Below are 15,678 nucleotides of genomic sequence, written 5' to 3'. Positions count from 1 at the left end.
CTAGGGCTAAAAAGGCAGAGGCAAGAGTGAATGATATATTTGCCATCAAACAATCACCCGGAGAAGGATTGAGGGACTTTCTCGCTCGATTCAAAAGAGTAAGGATGACCTTACCGAATGTATCGGAAGGAATGGCCATAGCAGCTTTCCAGAAAGGGCTGAATAGGAATGGCTCGAGGGCGACCAGAAAACTAGTAAATTGGCTTATGAAATATCCTCCAACCACTTGGGATGAAATACACAACACCTAGTGTGCCGAGGTCCGTGCCGACGAAGACGACCTGAATGGGTCAACTCGTCGATTGACCTCGGTACAAGCCTAAACTAGGAAGGATCGAAGAAATGATGCCAAGGGAGATCTTCCAGCTCCACCATCCAACCGAGAAAGGCATCAGCCATATGCCAAAAGTGCCATCATTCCCCTCTCCCGCGCACGAAGAGGGCCCATCTAAGCCAAGGAAAAGGACTCACCGGAACGAGAGAGGTATGTCCCCTTTATTATCCGCTCATAATTTTTGTGTGTCACTCTCAGAAATAGTCTATGCATTGGAGAAGCTCGGACCAAAAGTAAAGTGGCCACAAACGATGAGGTCAGATCCACGCACTAGAAAATCAGACGCCCTCTACGAGTTCCACTAAGAGCGAGGTCACAATACTGAGGACTGCATCGCCCTAAGATAGAAGGTCGTGAACATGCTTCATCAAGGACACCTCAAAGAATTGTTGAGCGACCGAGGAAGGACCAACTTTGCCCGAGGACGTGAAAAATACTAGGGACCACTGAAACCACCCTCACCGACTCGCACCATTCAAATGATCATCGGGGGCGAAAATGACGTTTCGATCAACAGTGTAAAGTTCGCCACTACCCATAAGCTCAAACGGTCAATCACTCATGAACGGTACGACGAACTCAAAGAAAGTATCATCTTCGATAAGTCAGATACCCACGTTTTGGTTTTCCCTCACTATGATGCCATCATTATTACTTTACGAATATTAGATACAGATATAAGACGCATTATGGTGGACGATGGGATCGGCACGTGCATTGTCCATCCTCGAGTACTTGCACAAATAAAACTTGAGGATAAGATAGTACCGCGCTGCATCACGCTAACAGGTTTTAACAATGCAGTTGAACGAACATCTGGGAAATCACACTCTACATCCTGGCCGACGGCATCACTTTGGACACCACATTCCATATCATAGACCAGGATACGACGTACAACGTCGTAATAGGTCGACCTTGGATACACGCCATAAGGGATATCCCTTCCAGCTTGTACCAAGTTATCAAATTTCCAACCCCATGGGGAGTATTCAGCATATGATGAGAATAACGCACATCTCGAGAATGCTATCGCATCGCACAGGATTGTACATACACCCAACAAAGGAAGGGCAAAGCAGAGGATGCATAGAAATTAACTGTGTTGAGGTCGAGCTGTCGGGGTCGAGGTCGAGCTGTGATGAAATTAACAGTAGTAGACCTCGACCCCGTCCAACTTGATGAAAACGACCACAGCAAGAAAGCCTACATCGGCCGCAGGCTTCAAGAACCAGGTAAATTCCATCAATTTTCAACTGCTAACGCGGACTTGTTTGCTTTTTCCCATACAGACATGCCAGGTATCCCGAAGGAGGTCGCCACACATAAGTTGAATGTCGACCCGTTCTACCACACGGTAAGGCAGGTTAGGTGAAAGTTCAATTCCATAATAAACGATGCAGTCCGCGAGAAGGTCAAAATATTGTTAGAAAACGACTCCATCAGGGAATCAAAATATCCCCAGTGGGTCGCCAATGTGGTCATGGTAAAAAAGAATGGAAAGTGGCGGATGTGCGTAGACTTCACGGATTTAAACAAAGCATGTCCCAAAGATTCATTCCCGCTACCTCACATTGACCAGCTCATTGACGCAATGGCCGGGCATGAACTGTTGAGCTTCTTAGATGCCTACTCGGGCTACAATCAGATCCTTATGGAAGAGGAGGACCAAGAGAAGACCACCTTCATCACCCACCAAGGAACGTACTGCTATAGGGTGATGCCCTTCGGACTGAAAAATGCGGGGGCGATATACCAAAGGTTGGTGACCAAAATGTTCAAATACCAACTTGGCAAGACCATGGAAGTCTACATAGACGACATGTTGGTCAAGTCCAAAAAGAAAGAAGATCACATTAACCACCTGAAAGAGGCCTTCGACATACTCAGGCGATATGGGATGAAACTAAACCTTGAGAAATGTGCGTTTGGCATAACTTCGGGAAAATTCTTGGGCTTCCTAGTATCACAAAGAGGCATCGAGGTCAATCCTGACCAAATCAAAGCCATTGAGGGAATACCAGAACACTTAACCAACATAAAACAAGTTCAGAAGCTGACCGGCCGCATCGCTACCTTGTCGAGATTTATCTCACGATCATCTGATAGATGTCACAAGTTTTTCAGCGTGCTCAAGAAGGAAAACGGCCTCCTATGGACATCTGAGTGCATTCAAGCCCTGAAAGAGTTAAAAGCCTACCTATCATTGCCACTGTTGCTTGCCAGAGCAGAACCAGAGGAACGTCTACCTCGTCGTATCCGAAGTAGCGGTGAATGCAGTCCTAGTCTGAGAAAACAAAGGTACGCAATCTCCTATCTATTACATTAGCAAAACCCTAGTTGACGCTGAGACGAGGTATCCCCGCCTCGAAAAACTAGCCTTGGCCTTGGTCATAGCTTCACGAAAGCTTAGACCCTACTTCCAATGCCATCTGATCTCGGTAATCACAACTTTACCCTTGAGAAGCATCTTGCATAAGCCCGAGCTATCGGGAAGATTAGCTAGGTGGGCCATAGAATTGAGCGAGCATGATATCACATATCAATCGCGGATGGCAATAAAATCACATGTCCTCGCCGACTTCAGCGCAAAATTAATGCCCGAAGTCGAAAAAGAAGCCGCCCACGCTTCTCCGCGAACACAAGATCTATGGATTTTGTACACCGACGGTGCCTCCAATGTGTTAGGGGCCGGACTAGGACATGTACTCGAAGTCCCGACAAGCGAAGTGGTTCGCCAGTCCATAAGGTGCCCGGACATGACTAACAACAAGGCTGAGTATGAGGTCGTGATTGCAGGGTTAAGGCTAGCACTCAAGTACGGGGCTAGGCGGGTCATCCTACGCTGCGACTCTCAACTCATCGTCAACCAAGTCACAGGGACTTTCCAGATCAAAGAGAAAAGGTTACAAAAATACCAGGCCGAGATCTGCAGGCTATTGCTTGAGTTCGACGAGTGCTAGTTCAACCAAATCCCTCGAGCACAAAACATCGAAGCAGACGACCTCGCCAAATTAGCGGTAGCAACTAAAAGCATAACCGGAGAAGGAAATGTGATCACCCTCCTCCACTCATTAATAGATCAAATCGAGGTAAGGACCATAAATCTAACCGGGGACTGGCGCAACCGTATTGTTATATACTTACAGGACGGCTTACTCCCAGATGATAAAAAGGAAGCCAAGAAGCTCCGATGCAAGCGGCCAGGTACAACATCATTCACAACGACCTATACAAAAGGACGTATGGTGGCCCCCTAGCAAAATGCTTAGGCCTGAATCAGATGCGGCATGTACTGGAAGAAATCCACGAAGGCCACTGCGGAGCTCACTCAGGCAATCGAGCTCTGGTAAGATGTCTCATACGGGCAGGTTACTACTGGCCTACCATGAAAAAAGAGGTCGCAGACTTCGTAAAAAAATGCGAACAATGCCAAAAATACGCCCTAATGATCCATCAAGCGGGCGAGCATCTCCACTCGGTCACCGTCCCTTGGCCTTTAATCAAATAGGGAATGGACATCGTCGGCCCCCTCTCTGCGGGGAGAGGTAACGTACGATTTCTTTTGGTTTTAATTGACTATTTTTCAAAATGGGTAGAAACAGGAGCATTTGCCCAAATACGCGAATAGGAAGTGACCGCCTTCATATGGAAAAACATTGTGCGTCATTTCGGCCTCCCCAAAGAGATCAGTTGTGACAACGGACCCCAATTTACTGGAAAAAAGCTCGTCAAATTTTTTGAGAAGTGGCATATCAAAAGAATACTCTCCACATCATACCACCCCGCGGGCAACGGGCAAGCGGAATCCTCCAATAAATAAATACTGAACATCAAGAAGAAAAATCTTGAGGATGCCAAGGGATTATGGCCGGAGTTGTTACTAGAAGTACTTTGGGCCTATCGCACAACGCTAAAGACGAGTACAGGAGAGACACCCTACTCTTTAGTCTATGGGACCGATGCGGTAATACCACTCAAAGTTGGAGATCCCAGTTTGCGATACTCCCATGAGAGCGGGCCGAGGAACGATGAAAGCAGAAGGCAAGAGCTCGACGAAGTCGAAGAACAGAGAGATATGGCCTACATAAGGATGGTCTCCCAAAAACAGCAGGCAGAACACTATTATAACAAAAAAGCCAAGATCAGACCACTCAAAGTCGGGGACTACGTGCTCAAGGCCAAAACACAAGCAAGTAAAGACCCACAGGAAGGCAAACTAGGGACGAATTGGGATGACCCATACAAAATCATGGCAGCAGCAAATAAAGGGTCATTTCAACTAGAAACAATGGAAGGAAAATTACTGCCAAACAACTGAAACATCGCCCACCTCAAGTATTTCAACTTTTAAGAAAAAGCGTCCTCCAAGTCGCACTCTTTTTCCCTCACTTGAGTTTTGTCCCAATCGGGTTTTCTCGAGGAGGTTTTTAACGAGGCGACAAGAGGACACTTCCAAGTTGAAATGCGAACGGAAAGAGACACCGGACGGTTAGTTCATTACCCAACCTCTCAACACGTCTCCAGGTCACCCAATGAAGGGACTAGATAGACTGGGACTGGAATGCCAGCCCGAAAAATATGTAAATTTCTCCAAGTATGAGCAAAACACAAATGTATGAAGTATGCCCATGTTCTCTCCAGAACAACATCGTCTCAATATCAACCCGGCCCCCGACCACAATTAAGTAAATTACATTCGACCTCGTTCGAATTAAACTACATTCGACCTCGTTCGAATTAACTCATATTCGACCTCGTTCGAATTAAACTACATTCGACCTCGTTCGAATTAAATTATATTCGACCTCATTCGAATTAACTCGCATTCGACCTCATTCGAATTAACTTACATTCGACCTCGTTCGAATTAACTTGCATTCGACCTCGTTCGAACTAACTTGCATTCGACCTTGTCCAAATCGACTCACATTCAACCTCGCACGAACCAACTCAATACAGGTTACGTTCGACCTCGTTCGAATTAACACCTGCTAATCCACGACCATGGCTAAAGCCAAATTTTTATTATTAAAACAACATTTCTTACTTCAAATATATTCCTAACAAAAGCTAAAACAGATGCTAGCAAAAGTATGTACAAGAATTACAAGCAAAAGAAAGAAAAACAACTACGTGCTACCTAAATCGGCAACACCTTCTCCACCCATTTCTCCACCTTCACCGTCGGGATACTCATCATCGTACAAGGCATCCTGCTCAATCTTTTCCATGTCTTCCGCAGCATCACCAGCTTGTGGTGTGGCGGGGTCATAGCCACAAGCAAACTGAGCTTCACGTGCCTTAGCACGTGCATTTTCTAAGTCGGCTTCCGAAACAACCCCCGTCCCCATCAGATCCCTGAATATGTCCAGCTGGGCCTCAGCGTGAATCCATTTCTCATACAGATCCCGAGGAACATCAGGAAAAGAAGTACGGGAGGAGGACGGATGCGCCAATAACTGTGCCTTCTCGGCCTCGAGGGCAACAACTCGATCACTAAGGTTTGCAGTCTCTTTTTCTAACTCCCTAATCCGCTCATCAAGTCGCTCCTCTCTGAGCCTAGCCATCTCCATGGCGCAATCCCGTTCAGAACGAATAACACGAATCGCGTCCTCTAAAGTTGTAGCTCTATGCGTAGCTGATAATTGGGCCAACTCTGCCCTCTCTAAATTTGCTACCTTCTCGGCGACCTCGCCGCTCAAAACGGCCGCTCAAAGTTGACACTCCTTCTCTCGGTACGCAGTGAGACCACTTGGGACTGAAGGCGCACTGGGCCTCAACCACCCTAGTCACTTCGAGCTCCTCCTCTTTGTCCTTCAACGCCCCCTCCAGCTCACTATATTTTCCAATGACCTTCACCAATTCATCATCCTTCTCCTTTAGCTCGTTTCGGAGGGTCCGAAAGTTGCTACTACCATCAACTCGCCGGCAAAGCTCACGGTGCTTATCACGATATTCACGATATTTCCGCTCCATCTTTTGGAAAATAGCCTTACGCCTCTCCTCTCGGCGGGAACTTTCAATCTCCAAGATCACGGTCTGAAAAAAAAAAGCCAGAGCGGGTAATAATAAAGTCAAAATCAACATAAAAAACGAATAAGGAAACAGAATACCAAACATACTCTAAGAGCAAGGCCGGCTATGCTCTTCGACAAAGTGGAATCCTTCAGCTTCTCGAGGGTCTTACCCTCCACATCGGAATAGAGTGGACCAAGAGAAGGGACCACGTCCTCTGTATCAACTAATAGGTCCCAGCCCAAAGGGATCACAATGGTCCGCGTGCTCCCTTCTAACCTCACCTCAAGCCGTGTAAGTCCTTCCCCCATCATCCTAACTTCCTCGGCATCTATATCGGAGCCCGTCTCATAATCCTCTTCGGCAACACTTTTGTGCTTGTTGTCAACCCTAGAGGAAGGGCCCTCGATCGGTAAAGGGATTGATGTCTCACCCCCTTGTAAGGTGTCGGGTATCCGCGCCGACCACCCTTCAAAACCCATTTCGGCCTCAAGGAGCAAAGTACATCCCTCAGCCCCCGACTGCAGCGGGATCGTGAACGGCTGCTCGGCACCAACTGTGAGATCTATAGTCGTCGTTTCTCTGATGACGAAACTATCCATCACCGAACTTTCCATGCGGACACTTCCTTCGCCGATACCTACAGATCGCCTATTGCGGCAAAGCATATTATCATCAGTCGGCGATGATCCTTCCTCATCGTCCTCGTCAACTAGATGATGTAGAGGTGAAGTTGAGACACCCGTCGCAGTAGTCGATGATCGAGCAGGTCTCACCGCAGCAATAGGAACAGAAACGGCCTTCCTCTTACGGTATGCCGGAGCAGGAGCTTTTCGCCTCTTCGAAGACCCTCCTGCAAAAGTGATTAGAACGGCAACTATCAAAGCCATGACGAACACGCGACCATAAGGCCAAGACGGCATAAGTAAAAAGTCACTATATAAACGGACAAACTCACCGGTCGCTGAAAGCTTGGGCCCGAACTTCTGGAAAAGGTCGGCCACCCACGAATCCCCACTGTGTGGGGCAAGATCTAGCTAACCCATTCGTGAATATCTGCGACCAATTGAGGGGGCTTGGTCTCAGCTGAAGGAGAAAAAGACAGAACGGTTAGACTACGACCAGAACGAGCAAAATGAGCACTTAGTGAAAATGCTTATGAGCGTAATTCCACGCCTCAGGAAATCCATTCGCGTTCGCTACCACGTCCTCAGTCTTGACAAAGAAGTAATTAAACTAGAATCGATGATTTGCTTTATCGTCCATCTTTACTACCAAATTTTTGCCTCCAAGGTGACGAAGGTGCAACATCGTCCCTCTATAAAAACTCAGTGCGAAAAGGTGCATCAGGTGGCGAAGGGAGACCCCGCGGCCAGCCAATTCCGCGTACTTTGTCAGCATGAGGATGAGCGTGTAGATATAAGGAGAAAGCTGAGCCGGAAAGATGCCGTAGTAGCGGCAGAACTCCTCTGCCAATAGGAGAATGGGAAAAGAATAGCCCACGTAGAATGGATATGCATAAAACGCGCAATATCCAGGGCGATGAATCTGCACCACATCGCATCCATCTCAGACTCTACGGCCTCAGGGTCATCCTCGGGTAGCTTTGAGAAGTCAGTTCTAGCCTTATCGTTACGGGAAATTATTTCCTCCACTGTAGGAAAGCTTTCATCTTCTACAACAATAGCAGCCCCACCGTCATGGGGAGCCATGTACACTGCCAAAGGAGAAGGATTAGGTATCCCCTCAGAACTGGAAGACACATTAACTATTTTTGTTTATAAATAGAGGGGGAGAGTCAAGTAGCAAGAACCACTAAAATCGGTGAAGGCAGGAGTATGAAATAAGGTCAAGAAAGCAGAGATTCTGATTGAGGAAGAAGAGGATATGAAAATTTGATTTTTAGAAAGCAAAGAGTGAACCTAAGAACTGAATATCCCCATTTATAAGAGTTAGGGCATCAATACCAAGGAAGCAAACCGCAATTGCCCAGCTCAAAAATCTAAGCGGCAGAGGCAGAGGAAACGATACAGGGTATCGAGAAAATAATGATGCATGATGACATGACGTCACGATGAAACGACGTGACCCTAAGTTGTGGATCATAAAAGGCCACGTTTCCATTCCGTTTGAAGTGCTACTACTCGACCTGCTCGCATAAAACTTCTCAAGCCTGACAGACAGAGTTCGCTCATCGAGGTCGCCTACGGCAGACATCAATAAGCGGAGGGACTAACTGTATGGGTCAAAATCTGCTTTCATTAAGATTTGACACGAAGCGGTATCATGGAAAGCGATATGGCTGAGGCCGATTAGTAGAAAACGGAGCTTGTAGCAAAAGAGTCAATAATGGCCGAGATCGAGTATGAAGGGCAGTACTAACGGCTAGTTTTCGAAGTAGAATATTCTATGGTGTCCGTGCTTTTATGGTTGATTGGGAAATGTCCCATATAAATAGAAAAAGAGATATGGGGAGAGGGGGAGGTAATATTCTCTGATAAGAACATTCTATGAAAAACAGACTTTCTCTCTAGATAAAAGACAATCACTACCTTTCTAAAGAGATTCGATTGTCTACTATTCTACACTTTTTCCATTAGATCCGAGAAGGGTCCCAACATTCTAGTATTTGTCTATTATTCATCATTGTCAGAAAGGAGAATCACCTACTTCATTCAATATTGGGTGAATCATTCTCCTTATTTACTTTAATGCCATTTATCGTTATTTATTGTTTGATATTCCTCCATCATTAATGATCTTGAAACATTGAATGTACATCACATTTAATCTTCTCTCAACACTGCTCTTGCGTTATTGGTGTTAATCGGTTATAGATCTGAAGTTATTATCATTAACTAACTAGGTTTAGCCCTTCGTAATACAAAATTAATTAGTTTAATCAAAATTCTACATTTTTTTGGTCAAACAAAGATGTGACTCAGTGACTAGGTTTAGCAAACTCATTATTTATTAGTGCAATTATTCTTTAAGTTTTGAGATAACTCGTGATATTTACGCAATGAAAATTCTTTGACATTATGTGGAAGTAGCCAATATGAGCTCATTAAGACAGAGACGTTTCAATGTGAGCGTTCCCTTTAATATTAATGTCATATCTTTTGATGCTACGATATGTAACTACTAACTAGTATATTGATGACGAAACTAACTCTTAGAAGATACATATTACTATCTATTTCGCGAACGCCAGCTTAAATGCAAAGCACAAACATCTTTTCTTAATAGAAGCGTCATATTCGACCAATAGTTGTTCGCATATTAAACACTACCCATTGTTAGGGATTTATGTTTCTAATTTTTGAAGTGTTCTTTAAAAAAATCTGAGCATCCAATTCTAAACCTTAAGGCTATACTCAGAGTAGCCCATGATCATTTAAACCTCTCTTTGAAATCCTTACAGAATCGAAAAGGGACAAGTATAGTATTCTCTAATAAGAGGACGATCTCAGCAGACAAACGGTTATCAGCTCTAAAATATTATTCCGAACTGTAGAGATGTCAATCCAAAAGAATCTAATTTGAAAATGATTCAACTATGGAGAACTAAAAGAAAAAACAAATGGAGCAAAAAAAAAAGTATAGTAGGGTCAAATACCACAGAATTATATCACGAGAAGAGTGTTGTTGTTCAGTTGCCTATCACGCTGAGAACGAATTGGGTTAGAAATGTTTACTAAGATCTTGGAATTAAGTTGCATGTCTTGTTGGGACGAGGAACCTGTTCAACACGATTGGCAAGACTTAGATTCTGTGACTTTGAGACCATGTTGACCATAGATGGAGTTTCATAGCCAATTGCACCACTGTTGCTTGAGCTACCACCTTGCGATATTATTTGTGTCGTTGTGTCTCCTCTAGTTGTGGCTCTTTGCCAAGAATGTGAGCTCAAACCCGAGAGGACATAAGCGCGTCCTGTTTGTTCATAGCGTTCCCTGCTCGCCATCCTCTCTCTGATTTCAGTCAGTTCAGTGTCAAGCCAGTTACAAAGAGCATCACCTGCTTGGGCAGATACAGAAGATAGAAGAGAGGTTCTTCTGTTGGCTAGAACGGCTTGAGCACCCTCAAGATTTCCATTTTCTGCCATATGTTGTGCCTCTGCAATGGTTTCTGCTACTGCCAGCCTGTTTATCTGCCTATCAACCTCACGACTTACTAGCACATCCGTAGGAGACAGCACTGGTGGCCGACGTATCTCAACTGTCTCACCCTCCACACTGACCATTTCTTCAGACGTGCTATTCTTGTAACCACATGTAATTTTCAACAGAGATGTCTTTGTTGCGCTTCCATCAATTTCAGCCGAGGGAACAGACAAGTAGACAAGGAATTCTTTCTCCTCATCTGCATACAGGTTCCCAATGTTTATTAGACCTTGCTTTCCTTGTTCAGAAATTTCACTTGTATATCGTCCCGAAGGGATGGAACCAATTTCCACTCCACGTGATGCTGACCTAACAGTAAGTTTTAATTCCTGAGCTACAACACTGAGGAGACCACCAATACACATTGCAAAGGCATCTTGAACAGTACCAACTGTCTCAATGAATGAAAATGTACCACCCGATGCATCTGAGATAGCATGCATAGCAGAAGAATCATGGTCTAACCCAAACCCAAATGTATGTACATGAAAAGTTGGCAGCTGGTCTGCTGCTAGTGCTTCTCTATTGCGAGGACAAATGGAAGAAGGCAACAGATTCAGATATTCTGGACCTGATGTTGCATTCGAGGATCTACGATTCCGAGGACTGTGACGTTGGTTGGCATTATCCCCGTTATAGGTGTCTCTCCCATCTGACAAGAGAACAATACTAGCAACTGGATTCATTTCACGCCTTTCTTCAAGAACTCGAACTCCTTTCTTGAGTCCTTCTACGATATTTGTTCCACCATTAGCTGAGATGGAATTGACAGCCTGTACAGCCTCTCGACGCCCCTGCTCTGTCATCCTTCGCAAGGGGAAGTTTCTTTGAGCTCCAGATGAAAAGGTAACAACAGCTAGACGGTCAGAAGGTCCCAAGTTATCTATGACAAAACAAACTGCTTGCTTCAAGAGAGCCAATTTTGATCCAGCCATGCTGCCACTAACATCTAGAACTGTGACCAGGTCGATAGGCGCACGCTCTTGGTGCCGAGCATCATCAGCAAGTGGAGGTGCCCTTACTCCAACAAGAACAGCAAATCTTGACACCGCTTCAGAAGCAGCAACAGCAGAAAATTCTGGAAAAGCTCTCAAGACTACTCTTTCTGAATGAATGGTGGAAGGGGAGGAGGTCTGATCCACGGTAATGCTGGGAAGAGGTTCATCATCAGAGAAGTGAAGGGGCTCAGGAAGGGGCAGAGATACCGGTGGTTGATCTTCAAGTGGAGAGACACGAGTCCGTCCTGCATTGTTAATGGTTGTATCAGTACTGAAGGACGACATGAGAGGAATCTCTTTCCATTTGCATCTGCAGATAGGGCAGAGGTAGTTTCCATGCTTAACACTGTTGGCGATGCAGCTGAAGTGGAAGGAGTGGGAGCATTCAGCAGTGAATATGGCCTGACCATTCCCAGGTTTCATACTCCCAAGGCAAATAGCACATGTTCGCTGCAATTGCAACAAAAAATTGAAAAAGTGGCAAGCCAATAAATATATACATGCTCAATGAGACTGTCCATATGTAACCACATGCCTCCTAATCAATTCCTCAATTAACTTAAGAAACATTGATGAAGCCATAGGTTATATATCAACAACAACAACAGAGCCAGTGGAATTCCACAAGTTGTAGGTTATATATACACTCAAAAAAAATTTAGTGGACATTGTTGAACAGCAGGTTCACCAAAGCATAGAATTTGAATCCATCATAAGGTATACACTATACATGGGACAATGGCAAAGAAAAGATAGTAAAAAGAGCAGCAATAGCGATTTTCTGACCAAAGAAACTAACGAAGTCACTAAGCAATCGTGCCCGAGGGTGTGGTCTAGTGATCATTGAAATGGTATAAACGTTGAAAATCAAGGTTCAAATCCTAATGGGGACAAAAAACAATAGATGATAGTAGTAGCTATGCAGTGGAATAATTGAGGTTCATGCAAGTTAACTCGGACTTTATCATTACAAAAAAGAAAAAGGAAGTTACCAAGCAATCATGTAAAGACTCTCATGACATAAGCCCTTACTTGAAACCTTTTTTAAAACACTAAAACTGCTTCAACTGTACATTCACGGTAAATATTTTCAATAATAAAAAAGTTCTGGAACCTTTGGACTTTTTTTCCGGGAATAGATAAGTCATTGGACACAGTTACCGACTCATTCAACTACTTAAATCATTAATGAAATAAGCTTTTGGAATAATTAGTTACATAAGTATTAACCAGTGTTATCAAAGGCGAAAAGTGTAAAAAAGCTCTAAGGTACACAAGGCTTTAAGCGCAAATAAAGCGTGGGCTTTAATGAAGAAATACGCAAATAGAGAAAAAATACAGATATGTATGTGTAGTCCAAAACTAATAATTATAAGCATGAATAACAAATATATAGATAACGAAATTGAATTTTTTTACAATAAAGTCAAATATCAATTGTTTAACGTCTCTTCAGGATTACGCTCATTGGCAAGAAAAAGTATGTCTTAGAGCCTTGATGACAACACTGAAGCGTCCGCTAAACGAGGCAAAGTGCTCAACATGTTTTGAGCCTCGCTTTAGGATTTAAGTGCGCTTTAAGCGCACCTTTTGACAACACTGGTATTAACTTTATGAAATATTGACCAAAACAAAGTCAATTGTTTAAGCAGCAAGGACTTTTCTATAAAATATACATGAGGATATCTAGTCTAGTTACCTAAACAAAGTACTGACAAAATTAATGAAATATTAATCTTACACCTTTTGCCGGAACAAATTTAGAAGAACATTGTAAGACATAAGTTAGCTGCATGGAATTCATAACCTCTTGGGAAGAACAATCAAATTGTCGGTGTGAAAAAACAACTTATGACTTGCTAGGGAATCAGTGTTCAACTCTTCATGGCAATCAGGTAAATAAATCAATCTATGTCTTGATCTCAAATTTGCTTAGAGTCAGCTTTTCATAATAACAGTGTGCAAATAATATTATATAGGGTTAGGTTGAGTAATTTGAGCAAAGAACAATAAATACACTATGTCGTGCATTAAAAATGTAGACCGTCCAAGTCCTTATGGAGTACACGAAAAAACTATTCCAGTTCCTTCCTAACTAGTCCAAATACAACTAAACTAGCAATAACCTGCTCAAAATTACAAAAACAAACGTACAAGTCCAAGGGACATTTGTCGAATATAAAAGCGCAAAGGCTATAATAAATATACAAGAACAGGTCCAAATATCATTCTTTAACTTTTTGAAAGTTATTTTTACCAGGTCCAGCTATTGCTACTACTAATCAATTCTTATCAATCTAGCAAATTAACATTTCAATATGAAAAAACAAACTGCATCTTGCGCACAACTAATATACTCCATGTGAAGCAAACACGTAGTGCATAGAAAAAAGTCCGTCCTTTTCTACGTTGCAAAGTCAATAGTTGTTACGTCTAAGCTATTGCCAATTATAATCCTATATTTATAGAACTGGTCCAGCTTCATTCAATCCAACTTCTTTTACTAGACATGGGCACACACACATAGCTGGCGTAAGAAGTTGTCAAAAAGATCTTAGCCAACAATAAAAGATCCCCTATTTGTCCAAAGCTGAAATCATCCAAATTTTCAGCTACCCAATAAATAATCCACCTCTTATGTAAAAAATAAAATGAGTCGGGGCTAAACAGTTTTGTTTGTTTAAATGAGTAGGATAATACCATTAGGTAAATGGTATCGGGTTGTACCTTAATTAATAGTGGTTGTACACTAGCATCAATTTTAGCAGTAGAAATTGAAAAGGTATTTTCACAAAGTCAAATTTAGAAAAAGCCTGCACGGAAAGCCAAGAAAGGTAACTTTTAGCTTAGAACTCTTTATTAAAAATGACCTTTTTGACCTCAAGAAAGGGGCGTTGATACCAAAGCAGAGCGGAGGGCAGTATAATAATCATGCATGCATTCGTCATCAAATGACTTGTAAAGCTGGATTTCCTTTTAGTTTATTCACTTATTCAAATAAAGCCAAACAAACATAATAAAATTTAAAACTGAATTTCCAATAGTACCCCGGCTCAGATCCCCAAAAACGGAAGAATCCAGTAAATTTCGCAAAATAACGAAGGTAGTTTTGTCCAAAACAAATTCTCCTTTCATTCCAGTTTAGGAAAAGCACAAAATTCTGCTCCTTTTTCGCGATGGTAAAATACCAGCTGTCATCACCGGTGAAGCAAAAACCGACTTTCCGGCGAATCAAAATGGATAACAAATCAAATACTACCGGCGAAAGACAAGGAAGAAACAACCGACAAACTCAAAAAAAGAAAAAAGAGGAGGAGAAAATTATTTAAAAGAAAAGAGAAAAACGGACCTTAGAGGATCGGGAGGTGGAGCTGAAGCTTCGGGAGAAACGGGAGAAAGAGGAGGAAGAAGGGGCGGAGGGCGGACGAGGAGGTGGTGGCGATTTGGAATTGGAACCGGAGGATGCACCATTATCGGTAGGAGACTTAGGTTGTTGCCTAAACGACAGCGTTTTCTGCAGTTTGCTCCATGTCCCTGACATTCTTCTCCTTTTAGCTCTTTCTATAGAACGAGAAAGAGAAATATAATGGATTTTAGGGTTTGGGTTTGTATGGCAAAAAAAAGAAGAAAATACGAACGTGAAATTGGAGAAGAAGAAGAAGAAGAAGAGAGAAAAAAGAAAGACAATTTGGATTTTAAAATAGTGACAAGAATTTTCTTTCTGTGATATTTGAAAAGACAAGAATGATACGGCAAAGTGTATCTGATTTGATCTAATTAATTATTCGCCCTTCTCTCTCTTTTGATTTGGTTCCAAAAACGGAAGGGCTTTTCATTTTAGCTAGGAGTAATTGTATGGGTGGGAGAATAAAACTGCATGTTACCATTTTCCGTCATAAATAAGGTAAGAGAGGGAAGAGGGGAGTAATTTGGGGAACTTTCAATTTCATTTATTGTAATGTCTTCATACATATTTTAATTGTCTAGATCCTCATAGCTGACTTTTTGGTAATTTACAATTCTCGTCACTCAGGGGCGGTTTGGTTCCCAAACAAGTGATACCGAGACTAGAATGCGGGAATTAAATATGTCGTAAGGTGTCGTTTGATTGCAAAGCAGGATATTAAAGGATTAACAATTTTAAAATTATAATTCTGAAATT

General features: G+C 42.9%; 1 protein-coding gene across 2 annotated transcripts; it reads right to left on the bottom strand.

Moving 5' to 3' along the window:
• Nucleotides 1–9,821: 9,821 nt before the first annotated feature.
• LOC107779822 (E3 ubiquitin-protein ligase WAV3) lies at nt 9,822–15,478 on the bottom strand. 2 transcript variants are annotated; one of them, XM_075235096.1, is made up of 2 exons: nt 14,866–15,478; nt 9,822–11,966 (listed from the first exon to the last, which is right to left on the bottom strand). In XM_075235096.1, the coding sequence occupies exons 1-2, from the start codon at nt 15,055–15,057 to the stop codon at nt 10,050–10,052; spliced, it is 2,109 nt and encodes a 702-aa protein (XP_075091197.1). In that variant the 5' UTR covers nt 15,058–15,478; the 3' UTR covers nt 9,822–10,049. The 2 variants fall into 2 exon arrangements, with proteins under 2 accessions (XP_075091197.1, XP_075091198.1); XM_075235097.1 differs by lacking the exon at nt 14,866–15,478 and adding an exon at nt 13,260–14,857.
• Nucleotides 15,479–15,678: the final 200 nt, after the last annotated feature.

This window comes from Nicotiana tabacum, chromosome 17 (genome assembly GCF_000715075.1).
Source record: "Nicotiana tabacum cultivar K326 chromosome 17, ASM71507v2, whole genome shotgun sequence".
NCBI classification, from domain to species: Eukaryota; Viridiplantae; Streptophyta; class Magnoliopsida; order Solanales; family Solanaceae; genus Nicotiana; species Nicotiana tabacum.
The sequence above is the reverse complement of the archived record's forward strand: the minus strand, read 5'-3'. Positions and strand labels throughout refer to the sequence as shown.

Excerpts from the sequence above, each read along its gene's own strand:
- LOC107779822 (XM_075235096.1), bottom strand. The coding sequence starts at position 15,057 with ATGTCAGGGACATGGAGCAAACTGCAGAAAACGCTGTCGTTTAGGCAA. Across the intron at positions 11,967-14,865 it reads CCACCTCCCGATCCTCTAAG|CGAACATGTGCTATTTGCCT; the intron begins GTCCGTTTTTCT and ends TTGCAATTGCAG.